Consider the following 25,622-nt stretch of genomic DNA (forward strand, 5'->3'; position numbering starts at 1 on the left):
CCAACTGTACAATATGATTTCTTTTCATTGTTAACACTGAAGGCCAAACTGAATATCTTCATCATTTGAACTCTGGTGGATAGTTGTCTCATTCACAATTATATCAAACCACATCTCAATATTTTTATGTTGATGTGGACAAGGAGGTTCGAATGTAGGTAACCTTTTACTAAGAAATCAACTTGATCCCACAAAAAAAGGATCTGTTTGGGATTGAGCATAATAAACAGTGGAATGAGTAACAAAAGACTGTCATAGTTAAATGATGTCCCCCCCCCAAAAAAAAAACAATCTAAAAAATTGCAATATTCATTTTTTTCATATCATATAATTTTTTATGAAACAATGATGACATACAACACTTATTCAACACAGCTGTAACTTACAGAGTATTTGATACAAATGTTAAAAAAAAAACATCTTCCATCCTCACATAAAACAAAATAAGATATTGAAGACTACTATGACTTTTTAACTGATTGTGCTGTCAGGTATATTTCTCTTAACTGCTTTTTTCTGTCATTGAAACAACCTGAAAAAACATTATTGTAAACGATCATTTATCTGAAAAAAGTACAACACAAATGTTTTCTTCAGATCTACAATTTTAATTGTTTTTTCAAAAGCATAAGCCATGTTGTGCTATTACAAAAAAAAACTTTTTTGAAGCAATTGTATGTGGAAAAGCAACAGATAAAATTGTTTAAAGAAGGTGGTATTACCTGACCACTGAAAGACATAATTATAAAAATATTTTTGAATTTCAAATTATGATATTCATAATTTATTCATTAATAAATGAACAGCTTAATATCAGATTCATTCTTGCATAACAGTAATTTGTGATGTCACTACAATGTCATGAACATGTTCAAATTGACTTATTTGACCAATTTTACACACTGTTTTTGAATGAGGACATTTAAAAATGCCAAAACCTGATAACATGCATGCATCAGAACTAAACACATTTATTCAAAAAACAGTTGTTGGCATGACACAGGTTATGTTCTTCTCATATATGTTATGATGGTGTGATACTAAACCCCTAACGGGAAGGATTGTGCCTGATGTTCATATGATGAAATCATAATCTTTCAATCAGTTTAATTAAAGTCTGAAGCTGGCATGTCAGTCAACTGCTAAAAGTCTGTTGTTATTTATGTATTATTGTCATTTTGTTTATTTTCTTTGGTTACATCTTCTGACATCAGACTCAGACTTTTCTTGAACTGAATTTTAATGTGCGTATTTTTATGCGTTTCCTTTCCTACATTGGCTAGAGGTATAGGGGGAGGGTTGAGATCTCACAAACATGTTTAACCCCCGTCGCATTTGCGCCTGTCCCAATTCAGGAGCCTCTGGACTTTGTTAGTCTTGTATTTTTTTTATTTTAGTTTCTTGTATACAATTTGGAAATTGGTATGGCGTTCATTATCACTGAACTAGTATATATTTGTTTAGGGGCCAGCTGAAGGATGCCTCCGGGTGCGGGAATTTCTCCCTACATTGAAGACCTGTTGGTGACCATCTGCTGTTGTTTTTTCTATGGTAGGGTTGTTGTCTCTTTGACACATTCCCCATTTCCATTCTCAATTTTATGAATTCATTGCAAAAAGAAAACCATATCTTGACCAAAAATAATCATAGATTGAGAAAAAGTACCTGGCTAAGCAAAAGTTTACAATGTCCCATAACACTTTTTAAGATAGATGATGATAAGCAAGATTTTCACTTAAGTCAGACTCCAGGTCTGTTATCAAGTCACTATTATTTTTATATAAAATTTGCTGGGATGACAACTTACCTAGATAAGAGTTAGGTGTAGATACTGCTGAGCCATTAGCAGGTGTACAATCCATATTGTCGTCTGCTACAATAGGTCCATCATCCCAAAGAAGATCCCAACCACCAATTCTCTTCTCTTTACCTGTTAATCTGCAAAAATATATCAAGTCAGAATGCTTTACAGTAAATCATTAAAATTCCAACAAAATATTGAACAGACAATCAAAGTTTTGTGAATCATAATGATACAATAACAATTCATGAGATTTATATTATACACTTCACAATTATCCTTTAAAGGCCATCCATGTAGTAAGATTAGTATACAGAATAAAAAATACATATATGTGTGTTTTTATGTAATAATCAACAATTTTATTTGTGATCTTGTTTTTATGTAATAATCAACAATTTTATTTGTGAAATTGTCATATGTATGTATAAATATGGTAACATAGGTTACTGCAATTGACAAAGAGACAACCAACCAGAGATTAAATGATGTGTATGTTCATGAAATAGTCCAGACAATAATTCATATAAATCTTACCTATTTTCAAGGTCAAGGACATTTAGAAGGTCGCTAATGAGACCAAACTTGAGATCATAATCTTCCTTTCCACTGGCAGTCAGAGAGGGTGAAGCATTGATTTCTATTAACCACCTACAAAATACAAAATCATCAAAATATGGAGTCACTGTTCTTTTTCTGATAGCAAGTTTAACTTTACAAAGTAATGCTTAAAAAACATGTGAGGATTGACTGTATTGCCATGTTTTATTGTTTGTATTTAATGTCACTTTTAAAATCGTTCTTAGCTTGATCATTGCGGCCTCAAATGTTGTAAGATGAAGAACCAATAGGAAACAAGGGACCTTCTGACGAAAAATTAGCTATCAAAAAAGATGGGATTACCAAAAGGTTGTAAACTTTAGAGTTGACAGGAAGATGTAAAGTGTAATCTGCCTAATCCAACACATGAATATTCCAACATCCCTCTTCAACTGCTTATCCTTGGAGAAAAAAACTTGAGTATAAGAACCTCCTGCTTAAGGGCATACGATACATTTACAGGGGAGGTAATGACGTTGCTGACGTAATATGTTTTTTCGCGACATAAAACTATGACATATCGGGAAAAAGATGCATTTTTCGACTAATTCTAATCATTCAAACTGATTTAATTTGAAAGTGCATGGACCCCTTTTTTTTAAATCAATATTTTGTTTCATTTTGCACGGAAACAAAATTTTACAAAACTGTAAACAGTGCATTCTTTTTAATTTAGATAAATATACAGCAAAAAATTAAGTTTTTTTCTTAATTCATGACCATTTGATAAATAAGAGTTATTTCTGAAATTTTAATATACTTATAAAATACAGAAATAACAAATTAACAAAAAACAATTTGTGTTTATCTTTAAAAACAAAAAAGTTAAGGCTTTCTTTCGAAAGTGAAAATATGGCCACAAATCTGAATTTTGAGCAAATATACATAATTTCGAACTCATTTAACTTAATAAAATTGAGAATGGAAATGGGGAATGTGTCAAAGAGACAACAACCAGACCGTAGAAAAAAAAACACAACAGCAGAAGGTCACCAACAGGTCTTCAATGTAGCGAGAAATTCCCGCACCCAGAGGCGTCCTTCAGCTAGCCCCTAAACAAATATATACTAGTTCAGTGATAATGAAGGCCATACTAATTTCCAAATTGTACACAAGAAACTAAAATTAAAATAATACAAGACTAACAAAGGCCAGAGGCTCCTGACTTGGGACATATTTGATTTAATCAGGCAAAAAATAGCCTATATGGAAATTTTCATCAAACTGTAAATACAGGATCAAAACTGCATGGTATGCCCTTAATCCGACATCTTTTACTGGTCCCCAAGTGTGTCTGATTACTCAGGTTGCACTGTAATTATATCTTTTAACAATCCATGCCATTTTGTCATGAAATGACCTACACATTAAACTATTGACACCTGATTATAAGAATATAAATTATTTTTAGAAGGATGATTTTCTTGTTAAAGTCAGCTGGTTGTTTTTCATACAAAATGAATAAAATATTACAATTTAGTATAAACTTACGGTTTTAAGTCATCATCCAGAAGTACATCATAACCATACATCTCAAAACAATGTTTGTCATTAATTATAATCTTCTGAACACTTTGTAGACTCTTTATTATTATGTTATCTATAGCTTTAAACATCTTCTGTACCTGTTTGAATAACCATACACTGTTAGATTATGTTTGAAAAATATACTTATACACTTCCGGGTATAGGATTTTATCACTGTATTGAAGACCTGTCAGTGACATTCTGCTGTTGTCTGCTCTATGATGAGGTTGTTGTCTCTTTGACACATTCCCCATTTCAATTCTAAATTTTATTAAAATTGATTGAAATTTTAACATGTAGAATATTCAAGAAAAACTCAATATGTTTGAATATATACAAGTTTTAAACTTAATAATCCTGAGTAAAAATTTTCATGGTCAAATATGCTCTTAGCAGGGGCAAATCCAGCCATTTTAAAAAGGGGAGGAGGTTCCCAACCCAGGACAAAAGGGGGGTCCAACTAAATGTCCCCATTCAAATGCATTGATCAGCCAAAACAAGGGGGGGTCCAACCCCTGGAACCCCCCTCCCCTGGATCCACCAATAGTTATGCTGCAGTACAGGCTCTATCTAGAAACATTAATTTTAATTGGTCAAGCATTGTAATAAAGAATTCAATGCCATCTATGTTGCATCATAGTGTTGATGAGGGAGAGGCATTGTTTTCCTTTAGCTGTTAAGGGGAACCATTTGAGACATAAAGTACCAATAGTATCTGTTCTTTTAAAATAAATTGATTGCATTAAAGATGCTCAAGCAATTCTTTCAAACATTCTATCTTGAAATTAAACAACTATTTTGCTGTTGGTCAAATTTCATTTTCATGGGCATCTGATCCCCTAAAAACTGACCTTATCTACACCATGTTTGGCTGCCAGATATTTCCTCAGTTGTTGGGTAGACCATTTACAACCTTTCTCAGGGTCATAATCTGGGGCATTCTTCTGTACAGCCACATTGGTTAAATGTACATCTGTTTATGGTTGTAAGGAAACAATTTAATCTAGCAATAAGGTGTTATATTCATGTTTTACTTGTTACTGATATTTAACATTAGAAAATTTTCATTGTATCTAAATTGCAAAAAGAAGCCTCTCACAAAAATTTATGACATTTTGACCTTCATGTATTGTACAACTAAGCTTATTGGACTTGCCTAAACAGACAAAAAACAAAAAAAGGATTTCTGCAAAGAAAATATAATTATGATAGGATTTTCTAAATAAAATCAAATATAACAACATTATTAATTTTCCCATAAAATGTCATAGGAACTAAATCATGCCTTTCTAACATCTATATCTGATATCACTGTACTGTAATTCTTTTTGAAAATTCATTGGGGTGTAAAAGCTTTGACCAAAGTACATTTTGTCTGAAGCACGAAAAATGTGCCCACAGTCAACTTACACCTCTACTAAATTAATAAAAGAAGCATTCAATACTTATCATTACATTTTTTAGCTACGATCATGAAAACACGATTTCTATTTTAAGTTTTTCATTTATTTACCTGTGGACTTTTATTGTGGAAGCTTGCATCATCATGAATATTACTATTTATTTTGAAATGAAAGTTAATTTCAGAATGACCAGAGACTGATGTAAGCCAATCAAAATAGCCTATTGAAACATACATGTGATCATGACAGATGTAATTTTTTGTTATTTAAAAAGAATACATGTATCTTCGATGGAATCTAGAGAAAATCTGGTATTAGAAAATCTGGCAAAACCTCCTCGATACAGCCAGACTTTTAATGGATTATACTGTAAAATATAAAACACACAATTAATATGATGTGTAAATTTTTAATGATTCCCTTATAAATAATTCTGTCAAAGAAACCTTCAGGACTTTTCTTTTATAGCGATCCCAATTGAACCTTTCTATAGATTCACCTGCAAGTTACCTGTCCATTTAAACTTTTGGCAGTTCTATTGTCCCATTGAACAAATACAACAGGTATTGTGCTCTGTATAGTTTATTCACCAGGACCTTTAAATTTCTTCTAAGAGAAATCTATCACTCATTGATTAATCTACCAGAGTAAAAAATGTATCTGCTAAATTGATAGAAATTACATGTTTCACATAAAAAAAAATGCCTGTGATTTGTGTTTATTAAACATTTATAATACTTTTTTCAATCTGTTCAAAATACTTAATAATTTAATCATAAAAAGTTTGTTTTAAAAAAAAAAAGTATTGTTCTTATGAAAATTTGCATCTTTCAGTTTTTGTTAAGTTATAGAATACTTTTAAGAAGGCCTTAATATATAAACATCAACATTTTTAGGGGTTTTATATCAATTTTTTTTTTAGAAATAGGAATAATGTTGATTTTTTTCAGAAATCAACCTTTATTAATGTTTGAATTAGTGTTTACATTCAACAGATTGTTAATATAATACATTCAAACTCATACACAGTTTTTTATACATAGTAAAAGTGTTATTTCTATCAATTTAGCAGATACATTTTTTACTCAGGTAGATTAATCAATGAGTGATAGATTTCTCTTAGAAGAAATTTAAAGGTCTGAGTGAATAAACTAAACAGAGAACAATACCTGTTGTATTTGTTAGATGGGACAATAGAACTTACAAAAGTTTAAATGGACAGGTAACTTGCAGGTGAATCTATAGAAAGGTTCAATTGGGTTCGCAATAAAATAAATGTCTCTCCATTTATCCTCTATTTTATATTCAATTCATGGCAATCAACTTTCTTCTTTTATAATAAAGAATAAAATATATCTCTCTTGTGTATTTTTGCCAATGTGGCGATTTATTCAAAGTCAATAGATCATAAAAGAGTGGCAAAACCAAAGAATCTTCATTGAGTTTATATAAATGCATAAAATTATTATTTCATGAGGTTTTCCTTTGAACTAACCAAATGATAAGTTTTAATAACTGATGACCTGTTAACATAGAAAACAGCACATTTTAGTCTCGTCTCTACAATTGAGGCAAAAAAAAAATCTTTTTCACAAATTACGATAAAACTCATGCCAAGGGAATTTGGTTTATTTTTTTTATGCAAAGATAAGAAAACATAATTTAATCAAGACCAAATACACTCTATCTAATAGTTGCCTCATTGGCAATCATATTTCATTCCATTATTTATACAGACTTAAACAGAAATAATAGAAACAATTCTTTCAACTTACTGAACAGACTAAAACATAAACTCGGACATCAAATTTCCTACCACCAATTAAGAGTGGATTTTCTATATATCTCTGTACAACATAAGTTTCTGGTACATCTCTGGTCTGGTCTGATAATGGCTGATATTCTCCCTGAAACAATATATATTATTTCATTTATAAAATGTGATTTAGCCAACATATACTTTTGTAACTTTTGTTCTGACAACTAAGAAAACATATATAAGAAATTAAAAAGATGGTCATGTAGTATAATTGCCAATGAGACTCATGCTCAGACACCAGAGATCACCCCTGTTTTGGTGGGGTTTATGTAGCTCAGTCTTTACTTTTCTATGATGTATTTTGTGTTCTATTGTTTTCGTTTTGGTCTTATGTTTGCTTTGACATTGTTAGTTTATTTTTTACTTTAAATATTCCTTGAATTTGGTTTCATTTTTCTCTCTTTCGGCTGCCATTTTTGGTTTATAATCTGTGTAACTATACAATATCATGTCATTTGCAATAGCTGGAAATTTTCACCCCTTGCTCAATTTGAAAAAAAGACTTTGGCCCATTGATATTCTGATAAAACCAAACTACTATGAATTTGAAAGGTAGTGTAAGGTCATGTGAATTCACCTACTGTGGATTCATTTATTTTCGTGGGTACCAATTTTTGTGGATAGAGGAAAACTTGCATATTCGTGGGTATTTAAATTCGTGGTTTTGACAAAGTTCACATGCATTTCTTTAGAAAATTTGCATTTCGTGGAACATTTAAATTCGTTGTTTCCCTGTATCAATGAAAACCACGAAAATTGGTATCCAACGAATATTAATGAATCCACAGTATTTAGAAAAAAAGAGTAGAAATATAAATATAAAATCAGTTATTTTTAGTGCAATTAAAGAGTAGAAAGCAGCTGTGTACCTTTTTCCAGTCTGTAATATCTTTCAATCTCCTGAACAAGAAGATTCCCTTGCCCTGTGACTTGGCTGCTGGTTTCATTATCCAAATGATCCCAAGATTCTTCTTAAATTCCTCCACAAAAATGTGATATTCTGACTGAAATTAGAAGGGAAAATCTTCCATATTTACATATTATTACTGTAATTTTTTTAAAGTTATTGTGATGTTTTTATTATTCATATAATAATCAGTATTAATCTACCAAGTGTGGCATTTCTTTTCAAGTTTAATTTTTTAAAAACAATTTATTTTACCATAACATTTGTATTGTTCATGTATCTTATGAAAGAAATGTTTTTGTATTTCAAATGATTAATATTTCAAGAACATAGTCATTGCGATAAACAAAAAATATTGGTTACACTTTTAACTTACAGGAAGTTCATATGTTGTTGGATAAAAATCAAAACTGAAATGCAAAAAAATATAACTAGGATTAGAGCATTGCATCAAAATTTATACATATGGTGTGAAATAAAATTGAGAATGGAAATGGGGAATGTGTCAAAGAGACAACAACCCGACCAAATAAAAAAAAAACAGCAGAAGGTCACCAACAGGTCTTCAATGCAGCGAGAAATTCCCGCACCCGGAGGCGTCCTTCAGCTGGCCCCTAAACAAATATATACTAGTTCAGTGATAATGAACGCCATACTTATTTCCAAATTGTACACAAGAAACTAAAATAAAAATAATACAAGACTAACAAAGGCCAGATGCTCCTGACTTGGGACAGGCGCAAAAATGCGGTGGGGTGAAACATGTTTGTGAGATCTCAACCCTCCCCCTATACCTCTAACCGATGTAGAAAAGTAAACGCATAACAATACGCACATAAAAATTCAGTTCAAGAAAACTGACAATGGCACACTGATCTCTTACAAATATATTATATAATATTTCAATATTTTTACAATTTTTCAATTTCTTATACAAAAAAGATGTGGTATGATTAAAACAAGACAACTATTCACAAGAGACAAAATGACATAGAAATGAACAATTATAGGTAAACTATGTGAGTATATACGTGTTAATATTTTTTGTTTATTTTTAACACTTTTTTAGTTTTTATTATTATAGAATTGAGATAAAAAAAATATCTTCTTTAAAAAAATAACTTATATCTTTATTCAATTTAACAAAAAAAATTGGATTAAGCATTAAAGGGAAACTTCGCAAAAAAATCAAAAATTCATATTATGTCCATTCTGTATAAAAATGCTCAAATTTATAAATATTAAAGTTTTATTCCGCTAGATAAGAGATCACCATCGATTTTAAATTTTGAGTATCAGTTCTTTGCGTTCCGCCATTTTGTTATCTTGTCCAAATAAAAATCACGATATGTCTATAAACCATAAAGAAACAAAACTACAGTAACCGATGTTGTCGTAATTACGTGTCGATATCTTGTCAATCGTACGGTTGTTTTATCTGACTAACTAACTTGATTCGGAAAATGTTCTTATATTTTTAATAACCATATAGTCTGTTATTTTTAAACTGTTAATATTGGAATTAGTTAAAAAGTCAAAGTTCAAATCATAAATAAGAGTTCCGTGAAAATTGTTTTCGAAAATCTAATTCGTTCATAATTCTTTAAAGTAATATACTTTATTCAAATAAATTAGGATCTTCGCTCCACTGATCACCCGCATGGCTTAAGGTATCACTCCCAAAGGTATTGTGAGGGGTGTAAGGTGATAGACCAGGTATTCAAGCGATTTCCTGTCGGGCCTGCAAGTTCATGCATCGTTTCACTTCTGTAGGTATTGATCAGTGTACACGGCCGATAACTTATAACTTTCCATTTTGAACTATCAGGTGCATGTATAATATACATCTCTGTCTTGCGTGTCCGAAAGTGATATAATATACTAGTCATTACTTAACTCATACGCTTGTTTAAATAAAATTTCTGGTGTAAAGAATATTATTTATAAAAAAAAAAAAATGATACCAAAAAAAAAAAAATTGAAGATATACAAATATACGTATTTTTTCCAAGGGTTAATTTGGGGAAAATCAGAGACATATAATTGTATTATATGTCTCTGGGACAATGTTATATTTACTCGTTGTCAATAGTAAAGGACATAGTTGGATCATTCCAGAAATGTTGATTAAAAAAATGTGCGCACTTGTCGACGATTCGTTTATACGCCCGGATAGAAAGTTACGGAACTACAGCGCAATTTAAAATATATACATGTATACATTGAACATAAGAAAGAAACATACATTTTGTGCAAATTGGGGTAAAAGTTTTGTAAATAGACTAGTCCACGTATACCAACAGTACGTAATCATCCAATTCGATAGACTATTGTATACCAAAAGAAGAAGAAGAAGAAGAGGACCAATTTGATTTAAATACAGGTCGATCTATAACTTGCTTTGGTTCATCGAAGTTATGAACATAGTAAAATCACAGATTTATATATCAATTAGATTGTTCTCGAATAAAGAAAGAAATTCGTCATCACCACAACTGTTCCGACATATGCTACTGGACGTACACTAATAATCCCCGAGGGATGTGAATATTTTCTAGGAAAGCTATTGGGTATTAAAGTTTCAAATCATTTTCGGGATTTATTTTCTTTCTTGATATTCAATGACAGCAAATTTAAAGAATAAACTGCTTGTCAGATATTTGTCCGCTTTAGGGGTATTCTTGCCAGTTGAACAGACTTATAATTACATTCAAAAATAGGGAAAGATGACATTAAATTCGTTGTCTTTTGTTTTTAAACATCTTTGGTCAAATAGTTATTAAGTATTATACGTTGTGAGACGAAGACTACTTTAATAAGGACGTCCCCGATTATGATTAAATTTGGTTGACGTTTTTCACACTTGATAAAGAATATCTAATTTCGTAATTTTTCGATTCCATTCCAAGAAGACATTAAATTTGCTGTCAATGTTTTAAGACTTCTCAAGTACAAAAGTATTTTTTCTTTATTCGTTCATATTATATTCCGCTTCGGTAGAGTTATCTTCAGTGAGTTCCAGTTATTAATTTGTACGTGGCTTTTAAAAAGTCTAAATCTAAGTGTTCTCATTCATTTATTTGCCTAATAAAGACAAATAAAAATACTTTGGTAAAGCTATTTATAATTTCTAAGTTCTCCTTTTTATTAGACATCAATCAAGGACAAAAGGTGTAAATCATTTCAATCGGACATATGAATTAAGTTTCCCGTCTTTAACCAAAAATTGTGTATTTCTTAGTAAATTAACTTATTTGAATTCAAATAAATAATAGCACCAAACATAATTAAATAATTCCACGGCGATCAATTTTTATTTGTCACCAACTTGAATATATATTTTAAATATGTGTATTGGATGCTCCCCTTGTCTTATAATTCACTGATCCGAATAGACAGTCACACCTGGCAAGGTGTGCCCGAGAGGCGTGGTTAAATACCGAAGTGCAAATAACAATTTACCTTTCAACAAGCCATCTACGAGTATTGCTACAGAACCGTGAATACACACATCGTATCAACCAAGTCATAGCAGAGATAGTAAAAGGTCAATAAGAGTACACCAACATATTGTCTTTACAAATTATTGTACTTTACTTTGTTCACCTTATCAGTCCGAAAATACATTAATTAAAAATCAATTTATAACTTTTTGTGTTGTCTACAAAAATAATTTGAATATATACGTTTAACATAGAAAATTTATCTCATGAATATGTGCAATTGAACGTATGTGCGTTTTATCTTCTTATTATCGGATGGTTATTAGATAAAGCATAAGTCATCGGCGCGCTTACAATTACGTTAAAATATGATTAAAAACCAAGACTTTTAATGATTGTTTTTTAAATCCCGGCATGCAAAAACCAGGAGAAAACGTCACGACCTACAGGAAGTAGTTAATATTTTTTCATTAAATATTGAATTTCTCCTTTATTACTGCACATATAGCGATAAAACTTTGTGAATATATATATTATGTCATAATGAACATATTTAAACCATAAGTAAAAAATCGTGAATTTTCCCTTTAACAGTTTTATAATCTTATTTTGTACTTAAGAAATGTTCTTAAAGACCAGAAATGTGACAAACCTTTGTGCTTCAGTCTTTCCTTGTTCTCTCTCAGTTTGTTTTCTTAATCTCTTTAGATTTTTTACCATTAGGTTTTTTCTTGTCAACTTGAGTATAAATAATGTGCAAATTGTTTATCTACAAATCTGACCTATTCTCACATTCATAACCTCTAAATACATTTTATTTTTACAATTCTGGTATATTGAATCTTAGATATTTTAGTAAATGAGCTGCCTCAGATAATAATGGACCTTATGCATTAAACTTGCTCATATGTAAATGTTAACGTTTTGTCAGTAAGGAAAATAACTGCCCATAACTATTGTTTGATGGTTTGTTTAAAGTTAATGTGTCAAAAATCCAGTTATAACCATAGAAATATATCTATATAAATATATATTGATTTTCCTAATATTGTCTGATGTTCATGAAATATGCTTATATTGTTGAGTTACAGACTCATATACCCTACACATCATAACATGGTTCTTTTTTCTATTGTAGTGCTTTTCAGAATTCAAACATGATACATCACACATATTTATAGCTGTTTTGACTATGTTGATTACACTAACTTAATAATACTTTTGAAATGTCTATATTTATAAAATATACCCCATATACCTCATAATGGTTTCTGAAATGCAGTATTTTCTGGTGTTCATGTAAAAACATGGTATCATAGTTCTGATGCAGCCATTCTCTATCACACCAATAAAAATCCCAGTCCCCATCACTGTAAACAAATAAGACAATTAGGATACACAATGGGGATATAAATATTATATTAAATGAAAATTCTCTTATCCATTCTGACCCGATAAATGGCCTAGTATATAGCAACCGTTGCCACTTATTTCCCTGAAAAATGTCTTTTTATATATATAAATAGTATACACATTTCTTAAAACCAGTGTTCTATTGAATATTTTCTTTGGTGAAGGAGTAAATAATTTTGATACTTTAAATTCTTCACAACCTGCTATAGTGTTGCCCATAAAACACAAATTACTCACATAATGATTGTCTATTCACAACATTTTATGCCAGCAAACTTTCAAAAAATAAGTTTGACCCAATATTACTTACCATTTAGAAAAAACTAAATGATGAAAGATAAATTCTAACTAAATGTACTTATCTTTTTACCTCTTTTAAAATACTATTAATTTTCAACAACTTACATCTTGCAAATGACAAATTTTTAATGATTTTAAGGAAAATATTATCTGTCCATCTTTATATGAATATGTATATGTGCAAATAACTTAAAAATTTACTTTTGGAGTAACTTGAAATTTTGTGAACAATCCTGTAATTTTTGGATTTGAAATCAATAAACTACCTTTATCTTTATTTTTTAATATATATTTTTTATCAGTCACAGCTGAAAAAAGATTTCTAATACATGGGTTTTCATATCATACAACCACTATCAACCTTATTCTGTAACTGAGATAATATATGCCTATGTCGAGTAAATTATGAGTAAAAAACTTTATTTGACTTTTTTGCACAAAGGAATGATAAAGAAATTTTTAAATGCACCAAAAACAAAACGTTTGAGTAATTTATATATTAAACAATATAATATCACTCATACTGATTATATAAATGATAAGCTCAAGTCATTTGGATTCTTAATAGAAAAGTTATATAATATCTGATGATATAAAAGCTTTATGAAAATGATATACAAAGACATTTGTCATAATTTTACTTCAGCAGAGTAATATAATATGTCTGCAGTTTCTGCAATTTTACTGAAATACCAAAAACAAGAATGTGTCCATAGTACACGGATGCCCCACTCGCACTATCATTTCCTATGTTCAGTGGACCGTGAAATTGGGATCAAAACTTCAATTTGGAATTAAAATTAGAAAGATCATATTATAGGGAACATGTGTACTAAGTTTCAAGTTGATGTAACTTTAACTTCATCAAAAACTACCTTGACCAAAGACTTTAACCTGAACTTTGCACTATCATTTTCTATGTTCAGTGGACCATGAAATTGGGGTCAAAACTATAATTTGGCATTAAAATTAGAAAGATCATATCATGGGGAACATGTGTACTAAGTTTCAAGTTGGTTGGACTTCAACTTCTTCAAAAACTACCTTGACCAAAAACTTTAACCTGAAGCGAACGGACGGACGAACGAACGAAAGGACGAACGAACGAAAGGACGAACGAACGAACGGCACAGACCAGAAAACATAATGCCCCTCTACTATCGTAGGTGGGGCATAAAGATGTTAATGATTAAACAATCATTTACTCTGCTGCAAAACTGAAAGAAGATAATGATCAGAACATTAGTGGAAAGTATACAGATGTACATTACTATGGTTAATTGTTACACAAATCTGCAGTAAAAGGACTGAAGTGTACTGTATGTTTCTACTGATACCTGATCTAGTTTAGACAATATTTTTTATAATAATTCATAACTCATATGGATTATTCAAATGATAAGCTCAAGTCATTTAGATTCTTCATAGAAAAGCTATTGCCGTACATGTGCTATCAGATGATATAAAAGCTTTATAAATATGATATACACAAAGACATTTGTATCTCTCATTTAATCTGCTGCAAAACTTGAAGAAGATAATGATTAGTACATAATTTAGAGGAAGTATATATAATATGGTTAATTGTTACACAAGTCTGCAGTATTAAGACAGAAATGTGCTGTATACTTCTACATATACCTGATCTAGTTAAGACAATATTTTCATTAGTTTTAATTATTAGTTCCCTTACTACTACATGTATTTGTGATTTTTGTTGGGGTAAAGTTAAATTCAAAGAGAATTTTTTATTTTATTACATATGACAATGAATATAATTCATTTAAGTACTGGGTTGCTTAAATTATCTGACCTTAAAGTTTTAAGGTGTAGTACGTGTAATAGTTTTTTAATTAGATGAACAGAATAATAATTGACTCTTAATCTATCTCTTCTTTTAAAAAGACAATTACCCAAGAATGCCTTTAGTGCATACAAAGTTAAAAAAATATATCAAACTTCAAATAAAATAGTAATACTCATATGAACTAATAAGGAAAATTTAACTAAAAATTTCCCAAAAGTCAATGCTAGAATGAAATAGTAAAGTAATAGTAAAATAAGACCAACTATAACCAGTATTTTAGAGGTCTAACTAGACCAAGTATGACTCACCTATTTCTAGGAATTGGAGGTAAACTTTGGAAACTGTAAAATGTTTGTGGGTTTTATAAGAGATATCACATGTCATAGATATAAACACAAGCTAAGATCATTACTCGCTACAAATAAATATATCATATAAATCTGTTTCAACACTGAAAACCCTGAAAATAATTTATGATATTATAATGAATTACATCTCTTAACCTGGTAAACAAATGATTTTTTATTAACTGTATAACATGTAGCATTAAGAATATATAATACTTCTAATATATAAAATACAGTCAGGTTTCTTTGTCTTGCTAAAACAAAATTCTGCCCTGCCTTCCTTTCACATGTAGTTTGTATTCAACAGAAGACATAGATAAACATTAGATAAAATGAATATACTAACATAATGCTTTACCCATAAATGTTCAATACACTATATTTTTCTTCCCATTTATTTGACTTAATTAGGAAGGAAATACTAGTAGTTAAAATGTTACATCTTAAAATTCTAGATTACATTAGGCTATTAGAGAAGCATGTAAATATATATATTTATATGCATAGAATGATTGAAATAAGTTAGAATAGTTAGAAGGTAATTTGTCAGGAAAGTAAAAAGACATCCCCTGTAAAATATAAACAAAATGTTTCTCCCAAGAATCCAAAGGCATGTAATCTGCAGTATAAGTCTACATAACAGGCTATTATTTGAACTTGGAATTATTTTTAATTATGGAATTTGCTTGATTTCTTGTTATTGAAATTTTAAATAAATTCCATGCTTATTCTGTACTGAAATGTTCTGTGCTGCGCACAACACTTTCTATTACAAAGAAAATAGTATATTTTCATTAGAATGTACTGTGCCGTGCACAACACTATCTAACCAAAATACATTATATGAAAAGTGTTATTAACCACTCAAAGCATCATAACACAAAATAAACATGGAATTTATTAAAAAATTTAAACACAAGAAATTATGAAAATTCCATAATTAAAAATAATTCCAAGTTCAAATAATAGCCTGTTACATGTTTATATCAGTACAGAAAGTTTATGTTAGTTATTAGTTCTTTAAAGATAACTGAGGTGGGCTAGGAGGGGTCCTGATCCTGAAATCCTGAAATCCCGACTTAAAATTATGCAATCCCAAGGTCCCGAAATTCGAAAAAAAGAATTCCCAGATCCTGAAAGAGTTAATTTGAAATCCCAAGCTTAAAAACACCTGATCATGGAGTCCCGATAAAGGTCCTATCCCCCTCATAACTGTTTTGAAGTACCAAGATGTTATAAAATTAACAAACAAACATTCAAACAGTTTGATTTGTTGTGCTAAATATTTTTCTTTTGACAAACTGACCAATAAGAGCTAAAATATTAACCTAAGTTTACGGTTAGAAAAGAAAAAATTTCAATTAAAGGTTTCTTCTACTCATGCATATAAAGAAATCTACAGATGATAGAACCATTCTAAGTTAGGACTAGATCAGTATGACCAGGGTATAGCCACTCACCCTAATCGTCCTTGTGCATTGATCTGTGTGGCTTGTGGTGCCACCGGCTGAATAGGTCGACTAAAGGTTAATAAATAAAGATATCACATATCTTTCACAAATGTAAGATTCCATGCATACCAATACAATAAACGTCCTTATAACTCTTTTCCTTAATGTTTTTTTTTCATATATAGTAAAAGAAATGTATATACAATCACAAGTAAAATATTAACTCCTTCAGCAAATTCTATGGAACTAAAATTCAAATAACTTGTCTATTTAAATCATCTTTAAATCTTTGAGTTGGTCTAAAAATTTGGAAAAATTCATTTCAGGTAAAAAAAAATTTTTTTTAGAATTGTTAGAGAAAATTCATGACAATGAAAAAGTATATGTAAAAACTGATTATTTGTTTTTTGTGCATCACCGTATTTGTTTAACTCTTCTGACTTCATAACACTCCACAAAATACTAGCTGAAATTTCAATTTCAATTGTTTTCTATAAAGTTATTAATTCACCTTTGTGAACATACAGTAAAAATAGACTGGTTGTCAATTTCTTTTCGTACATACAAAAATATACAAAAATAACTATAACAAAATTTGTGACCTTCACCTTGGTGCTCAGCAGCATGTCATGTTACCATGGAAACATATAGGTGCCATCAGTTTTGTGCTTTAAATAAGAAAGTGAAGAGAACTTATGCAGTAAAAAAAACAAAAAAGAGTGGAGTAACAGTTGATGGTCCATCACCTAGGTAACATATGACCTTGAACTCACCTGAATCGACTTGGGACTATAATATTTGATGACTGAGAACTTCCAGTATTGCTGTAATGTCAAGGTCAGATACATGAATCAGAACATTTAGTCAGACTTATGCTACATGATTACTAGATAATTACTGGATGATGATGTTTAGAAATTTATTCTAATTGATGAAAAAAAAAATTTTTTTAGTCAGTAACACTTTTAAAGCTGAATAATAGAGTGAAAACTTTTTGACCATTGATGAGAATAGCAATAACTATATTGGTGATCACTGTATAGAATATTAAAGACCTTTACCATATTGAGAATTATATTCAATTAACTGGACTATAATAAGAGGACTACAGCATGCTCAATATTTGAAGCATCTACCAGTAATTTGAAGGGTGTTTTTGTTAGTTATGGAAAGGTTCCATGCAGAGACAAATCCTGTTAGTATTTTTCATGATAAGAGGTCTCCATGCAGTTTCAATGGTGATTAAAGATATATGATAATGGTAAAGGCATGTCTAGAAAATATAACTATGCAGATAAAAGATATATGAAAAGGGTATAGGCATGTCTAGAAAATAGAAGCTGAACTATGCAGATAAATGAAACTGAAGGAGTTTTTAAGGCTTAATTAGATTTTTTTTCAATGGTGTTAAGATTATATAAAGAAACAAAACCCAGAACTAGAATAGACTTCTGACAATAATGATTACAATTCATGTCCTCTTTTTATTCTTAGTTCCATTAATTGTGTACCACAAAAAAAAATCAAAACAAATGAAATTTAAACCCCAAAAGAAAAGTCTACCTTCAAGGTACAGATGACATGTTACATAATAATAGAGTTTTTCCATTCCTGTCAAAACTAAAACTGACACTGGCCTTAACAAGTCGTTTAACAGGATAAAAATTTTCCAAGACAAAGATTTTAAGATGATGAAAGTGTAAAAAATATCAAAGATATTTGAGACTGTGATTCAATAATAGAATAAAGGATAGAATTCATAGTTCTGCAAGATATGTCAGCTCATGGCTAGAAGATGTGACTATGATTCAGGCTGAGATTCTATAATTGGTATAAATAAAGGATAGAGTTCAAATTTCTGCAAGATTTGGTTCATGGCTAGAAGATGTGACTATGATTCAGGCTGATATTCTATAATTGGTATAAATAAAGGATAGAGTTCAAAATTCTGCAAGATTTTGTTCATGGCTAGAAGATGTGACTATGATTGAGGGAGTGATTCTATAATTGGTATAAATAAAGGATAGATTTCATAGTTCTGCAAGATTTATTGTTTGCAGGTTTGGTATGTCTATATAAGGCAAAGAACCAGTTTATTGTATATCTGGCAGTACTCACCTTGGTCTTGACTGGTTTCCTGTCTGAGTGAGACCTGAAGTTTGCTGACTGGAAATTACAAAGCAATAATGGATATGAAAGGATGTCTCCCATTTTATAAGTTATGAAAATTTCCAAACTAAGATTTGAATTCAAACAATTCCCCACATTTGTTATATACAAAATCTTTTTCATATGTTTATCTTTGATTAGGTAAACATTTCTATATGAGGTAAAATATATTAAGTTAAGTTGTTAAGGGAATAAAAGAAATGTATGGGGTATATATCAATAAGAGAGCTAACCAACAACTTAGTAACACAATTAAACATCTAAAGGTCTAAATGAGGCCCTCAACTATAGGTTGTTTTGAAATTATTTCAATTGTATAGAGTCTGAAATAAAGGGAATATCTACATAGTTTAATATCTAATATCAATTATATTCTAAGTAAATTTTTTTAAATATTACACTTTTTCAAAACTTTAAACACTAATTAAAAAAACAAATATTTCAGAAATTTAAAGTTTTCAATACAATGGTTAAGTACCAATTCACCATAAACCAAAGCTTGTGTGAGCATATATGTGCATCCAGTTGTGTCAGTTTTCAGTGCATTTGGGGTATTTCTAAAGATTTAAAGAATTGACTTTGTTGGCCCCGAGTTCAGTGAAAACATGGTGACCAAAATCAATAAATATAATGTAATCTTCAGCTTTACAGAACATGTCGATTTATTTAACATACATCAAAATTCAAGACATTATATTTAGAAAATAAAAGATTTTTCAAGTTTGAGTAAAAAAATAGACTTGGGAACCAATTAAATATGAACTGATTTATTCATAACTTGATTCAACAACAAAACTGAACCCTTATCAGTAAGCATAAATTAATATCAAGCAGATGTGCTCAAATTTTAGTGATGAAATGATTGTTCATTATTTCACAAATCATGCAGTTAAATTCAAAACTATCAATTCACACTGAATAAACTTTTTCAAAAACTATAATTTTAGAGAAATGTAAATTTTAAACATTGAATTTTAAGTATGAAGTTACATTTATAATTAGAATGTCTTAATTCCAAACGCTCGTCCCAATGCCAAGTTATCTTCAAATGAAAAAGAAATTGCTCCACTAAAATTGTCAAAATTATATAAAGTCAAAAGAAATCCCTTATTTTTCTATAGATACAAAATTTAAATAAATATATTTGATTGCATCATTTGTGCATTGTAATTTTAAACAAACAAAAACAAAGAACTATGTCCAGTGATCAGATACAAAATAATGTAATAAACTGCTGTCAAAATGATGCCAACTCAAATGTGCATGCTAGGTCAGTAAATGTATGATTCTGGTACCTTAATAACCCAGTTAGACTTACTTTGATGGCCTGGTGCCCTGTTGGGCTGCTGGTACCTGACTATTAGGACTGAAATTGACAACAAAGCTGTTGAAGCTTCATCACATATAATAAACTGAAGCAGCTGCTTATCTATAAGCAATAACTAATATATAAACAATATATGTCAATGCAACTCAAATATCCTAAATCTCTAACCCAAGCCTGCATGAGCAATATAATCAAAAGCTCTAAATACAATAAATATGGGAAATACCCACTGGCATTGAATACTTTGCAAGCAAGAGTGTAACATTTATGAATTTGACTGTTCCTCTGGTATCTTTCACCCCTGTTTTATGAAATAACTTGTTGTTATTAAGACATTTTAGTTATGGGCGGGGGATTGTGTTATTAACAACATTTTGGTTATAAAAAAAAAACAGAAGTTTTACATACACAACTACTATTCTAGATTTAAAGAAACAAATTCTAAGATATTTCTTTAAAAATCGGGGGTAGTAATGTAGATTAAGTAATGCAATTTGCATACTCAGCAGTTTATAATGTTAAATTGTGTGCTTATCTAAAAGACTGATCCATTTGCAAAAATTAATTCGATCTATAACTTTAAAAAGTTATTTGACCTACAGTATTAATATTGTTATAGAGCAAAGCCACTTGGAATCACACAGTAAGAATCCATCTTTTTTTGATTTTTTTAATTAAATCAAAGTTTAATATTATTTCACTTTTAAAATATTAATTTATTCATGATTTTTTTTTCTTATAAGAATTGAAGTACATTGTAATATAAAGCATCAGTTGAAATAATATATGCTAAACACTGAAAACAAGAGAACAGGAGCAGCATATACATGTATAAATTGCATGTAGAAAATACATAGGTTATATGTTTAAATCAGTACAAAATTGAGAAAGGAAATGGGGAATGTGTCAAAGCGACAACAACCCGACCATAGAGCAGACAAAAGCCGAAGGCCACCAATGGGTCTTCAATGTAGTGAGAGAAACTCCCGCACCGGGAGGCGTCCTTCAGCTCGCCCCTTATAAAATATGTATACTAGTACAGTGATAATGGTTTACTTATTTTAAATTGCTATTTGGATGGAGAGTTGTCTCATTGGCACTCACACCATATTTTCCTATATCTAGTACAGTGATAATGGTTATATATGACTATGTTATCAAATGTTTGCTAAGTTAAATACTAATTGCAATGTTCTTCAATGTATAAGGATTATTTGTAAGCCTAAACATTTAACATTGAAATTAACAGATACTGATCAAACTTGTTTACACTCCAATCCAGAGCCAAGAGTGCTGCACATGAAGACACAATTTCGTCATCTTACAAATTAGAGTTATCTCCCTTTTAGAACTTTTTCTCATTTTAATTCTGTTTTCTTCTTATAAAGCTTGTTCTACTTTGTGCAGGAATAATAATAATATATCAAGTTTAGTAAAGTTACTTTGACATCTAAATAAAACACTTCTATGGAAAAAATCCTGTCAAACAGTCAATAACCTTTAAATAAATAAGCAATATATCAACATAAGACACAATACATTTGAATAATATATTTGTGTAAAAATGTTATTTTCAAGTTGATATATATATTTGGTGTAAATACACATAAGACAAACACATATAATAATGCCTTACCCTGGTACTTCTGTCCAGCCTGGTCGTCCACGTAGCACGTCTAATATTACATTCTGTAGGGAACATTTGAAGCGAATTTCCCTGTCTCTAAATAAAAAAAATATATTTATACTTTAACATATAGGTTCAATCAAATGTTAGCTTTAAAGAATAAAAATATTTTTCTACAGATGTGAAAAAAGACACAAAAAGTTTCCAATTTAAGATGTTTTTGAAGCATTATCAATGATTAGATTTTTTTTTAATCTACAAAACTTAAATGAAAAAAAATAGTATTTATTTTCCTGAGATAAAATACTATTAAAATCCTATGCAAAAGGAATGTCTGTGTTTTGAAAGACCGATTGATACATGGTCGCAGATAAAATAATTATAAATGACAACGTTGGTAAGATATAATACCACAAAAATACTTATAACATTTCAGGTTCACTTTCATACAAGCTTTTGACGAAAAATAACTTGATTGAAATTACCCAATAATTCCTCTATTCTGTTTTGGATTTTTACTCTGATAACCTGGTATCTACAAAAAAATACAAATAATTAAAAAAATGTCCTCTCTTAAACACCATCCTGATTTTAATATAATTTACTATAAACTCCATGTTTGACCAATAGGCCTTTTTAGACATGAGGTCTTTTTCACGTCTTTGTTATGTGATATTTTAATATGTATTTTTCCTTCATATATTTAGAGGTCTTTTTCAACCCTTTCTCTCCTACATCATAAATAATCATATTATCAAAATAAGAAGATATGGTTGGCTTTATTGGCAACAAGACAACTCTCCACTAGATACCAAAGGACATAGAAGTATAAGTCCAACTATAAGATTAGTAAAATATGAAAAATTAAGCATATATTTTCAAAACTTTGCTCCAGATACATTTTGTACTACATTGTATCTTTAGACCTTATTCATGTAGTTTCTTAATTTAATAAAATTCCATGCAGGTTTCATTAAGTTATTGATGTACATGTTGAAAGCGTTAACTACAGATTGAACCTTAACCTTAACATTGACAACCCATTAACAACAACAATGGGATGTATTATTGACTTTCACCACATGCCATGCTATTGTTTCAGAAAAAGAGAAAAGGTTTGGATCCATTATAACGTTTAATCCCACTGCAAATGTTTGCACCTGTCCTAAGTCAGGAATTTGATGTACAGTAGTTGTCGTTTGTTTATGTAATTTATAAGTGTTTCTCGTTTCTCGTTTTTTTTATATAGATTAGACCATTGGTTTTCCCGTTTGAATGGTTTTACACTAGTAATTTTGGGGCCCTTTATAGCTTGTTGTTCGGTGTGAGCCAAGGCTCCCTGCTGAAGGCCGTACATTGACCTATAATAGTTTACTTTTTTATAATAAATTGTTATTTGGATGCAGAGTTGTCTCATTGGCACTCACACCACATCTTCCTATATCTATAAACCTGTAGAACTAACAAAACTTACTCTAGCAACTTTAGACATGTTCAATATGATCTCTTTACACTATATAGTCACTGAAAATATAATCAGTAATTAAGTACAGTAACTAAAACTGAAAAAGTTTGTTATGATCATATGTTCAATTTTTATACTTTTTCTCAATTTCAGTTTTTTTAAATTTAAACAAAACATGAATTTCTCCCTGCATTGAAAACCCATTGGTGGCCTTTGGTTGTTTCTGCTCTATGGTTGGATTGTTGTCTCTTTGACACATTCCCCATTTTCATTCTCAATTAATTAGAATTTTAAACAAGCTTTAGTAAGCTGGAATATGCAGGATTTTTGTTGTATTTTAGTTTTACAACATACATGTATGGTTCTGAATGACAAAAAAATGTGGACATCTGTGTAAAAGTGTTATTAACAACATCAGATGAAAATTCAAAACGGCAAAACACATTTATTTTTATACAAATGTACTTTTTCTTAAAATTGTTCATGTACATGTTCTTTATCATTATTACAATTTTTAGTGTTTTGTCTGAACAAAGAAGTTCTACATTCAGATTAAACACATTAATGATGCAAATATATCTATAATGCCCTTCCTTTTTTTCTGTGAAGTCTCACTTAATGTTCATGATATGTTCCCAGAAAGAGGGAATTTCCTTCAAATTTGAATGCAATTTGGAGACAGTTACAACAATCTACAAGTACTTACTTTATTTCTATTTGTGAGAAAAATCTATTAAGTCTAGACTAGTATATTTCTTTTTTCTCATGTTTAAGTTTAAGTCTAAAATTATAAAAAAATAAATAATTCAATATGTGCAGAACAACATAAACTCAAGTTTTTCAAGGTCCATATCAACCTACATGTAATAAATAACAAAGTGTCAACAAACTGACATATTAAACATGTTAAACTAGAATGTGTGGTTTTGGCCTCTTAGGCAGCCAGCAGACCCCCACTTTTGAAAATTTCTAGATCCACCACTGAGCTTTAGCCTTTAATCAATTTGACACTAGTGGTAGCCGAAAATGGCTGATTAATGCCTTACTACACTCACTAAACAGTGTCAGTGGAGAGCATTAGACTGGACTCATTTCTTTTCTTAATATTTTTTTCTGCAACAGAGCAGTCATTTCACAGTAGCAAAAAGTGAAGACAATATATTCTAAATATTTTGAAGTTATATTTCAAAGTTTCTAATTTTGGAAATGTGGGGTGAAAAGACAAATGCTTCTGTTAAACACAAGGGACCACTTGGTATTTGGTTTTAATAGAATCTTTGACTTAATAATAATCACCAAAACTTGTTACTTTCATTTTTTTTGCATCGTAAATTGCATTAAGGTTCATCATAACAAACGGACAAATATGGCTGTATTTACATTCCAAAAATTACTCTGAGTACAGACTTACCTGTAAAGTTGGAAAAGTTTTAATGCCTAGCATCCACTAGATATAATAAAGTTAAATGCATTTTTTGTTTCAGAAAGATAAAATCTCTTTTGGATTTTGATGGGCATTTTTTTTCCTTCATGCAAAAGGTTTGAAAAATGACTAAGTTGTGGTACAACTATGAGATGCTCCCTCAGGTAAAAAACAGGTTTGTATTGTTTTCACTGTCATTTATTAACATGGACACCAGGTATCTTCACAACTATATGTGAGTTAAAGAGTTTAACTGAGTCAGTGAGTGGACAGTATCAAAGTAATTCAGGTGTTTGTTTATTTTTGCACCATCTGCAGAAAGGAAAAAAAATGCCCATCAAAAACCAAGAAAGATTTTATCTTTCTTAAGCACAAAATGTATTTAACTTTTATATATCTAGTGGATGCTAGGCATTAAAACTTTCCAAACAGCACAGGTAAGTCTGTACACAGAGTAGTTTTTGAGGTGAAAATACGGCCATATTTGTCCATTTGTTATGATGAACATTAACTGGCAATATACGTGTTTTTTACCTACTGCATGTTCTTGGGATTGTGTTTCCAATGTAAATATAAGTTGTCGGTGAAGTGTTGATTTTGTTTTTAATTCGATTGGTTAATTTCATTCATGTGAGATGTTCGGGTTTATACTGAGGCAATATTAAAACTTTTTGCCTATTGTTCTACAAAAAAGTTATCTGGTAAATTACTTAATTTCATCTTTGGAGATTAATTTAACTTGAAAAAAGTTACAAAAAATTAGCAATTTATCGTCGTCTGTCATTAAAGGGAA

At 30.0% G+C, this 25,622-nt stretch overlaps 1 protein-coding gene across 12 annotated transcripts; it reads right to left on the bottom strand.

The window, feature by feature from the left end:
* Positions 1-447: 447 nt before the first annotated feature.
* LOC134722063 (probable tubulin polyglutamylase TTLL9) lies at positions 448-25,599 on the bottom strand. Of its 12 annotated transcripts, none has more exons than XM_063585504.1 (21): positions 25,364-25,599; positions 24,113-24,187; positions 23,416-23,465; positions 22,427-22,476; positions 21,951-22,037; positions 20,306-20,353; positions 18,937-18,984; positions 17,592-17,642; positions 16,828-16,887; positions 15,329-15,361; positions 12,759-12,870; positions 12,153-12,238; positions 8,434-8,467; positions 8,020-8,154; positions 7,107-7,238; positions 5,611-5,698; positions 4,780-4,901; positions 3,893-4,026; positions 2,339-2,452; positions 1,808-1,938; positions 448-532 (listed from the first exon to the last, which is right to left on the bottom strand). In XM_063585504.1, exons 3-21 carry the CDS (start codon positions 23,431-23,433, stop codon positions 462-464), a joined length of 1,554 nt encoding a protein of 517 aa, XP_063441574.1. In that variant the 5' UTR covers positions 23,434-23,465; positions 24,113-24,187; positions 25,364-25,599; the 3' UTR covers positions 448-461. The 12 variants fall into 12 exon arrangements, with proteins under 12 accessions (XP_063441574.1, XP_063441575.1, XP_063441577.1 ...); XM_063585505.1 differs by having other exon boundaries at positions 25,368-25,491; XM_063585507.1 differs by lacking the exon at positions 17,592-17,642.
* Between the last annotated feature and the right edge of the window lie 23 nt (positions 25,600-25,622).

This window comes from Mytilus trossulus, chromosome 6 (assembly GCF_036588685.1).
Source record: "Mytilus trossulus isolate FHL-02 chromosome 6, PNRI_Mtr1.1.1.hap1, whole genome shotgun sequence".
NCBI classification, from domain to species: domain Eukaryota; kingdom Metazoa; phylum Mollusca; class Bivalvia; order Mytilida; family Mytilidae; genus Mytilus; species Mytilus trossulus.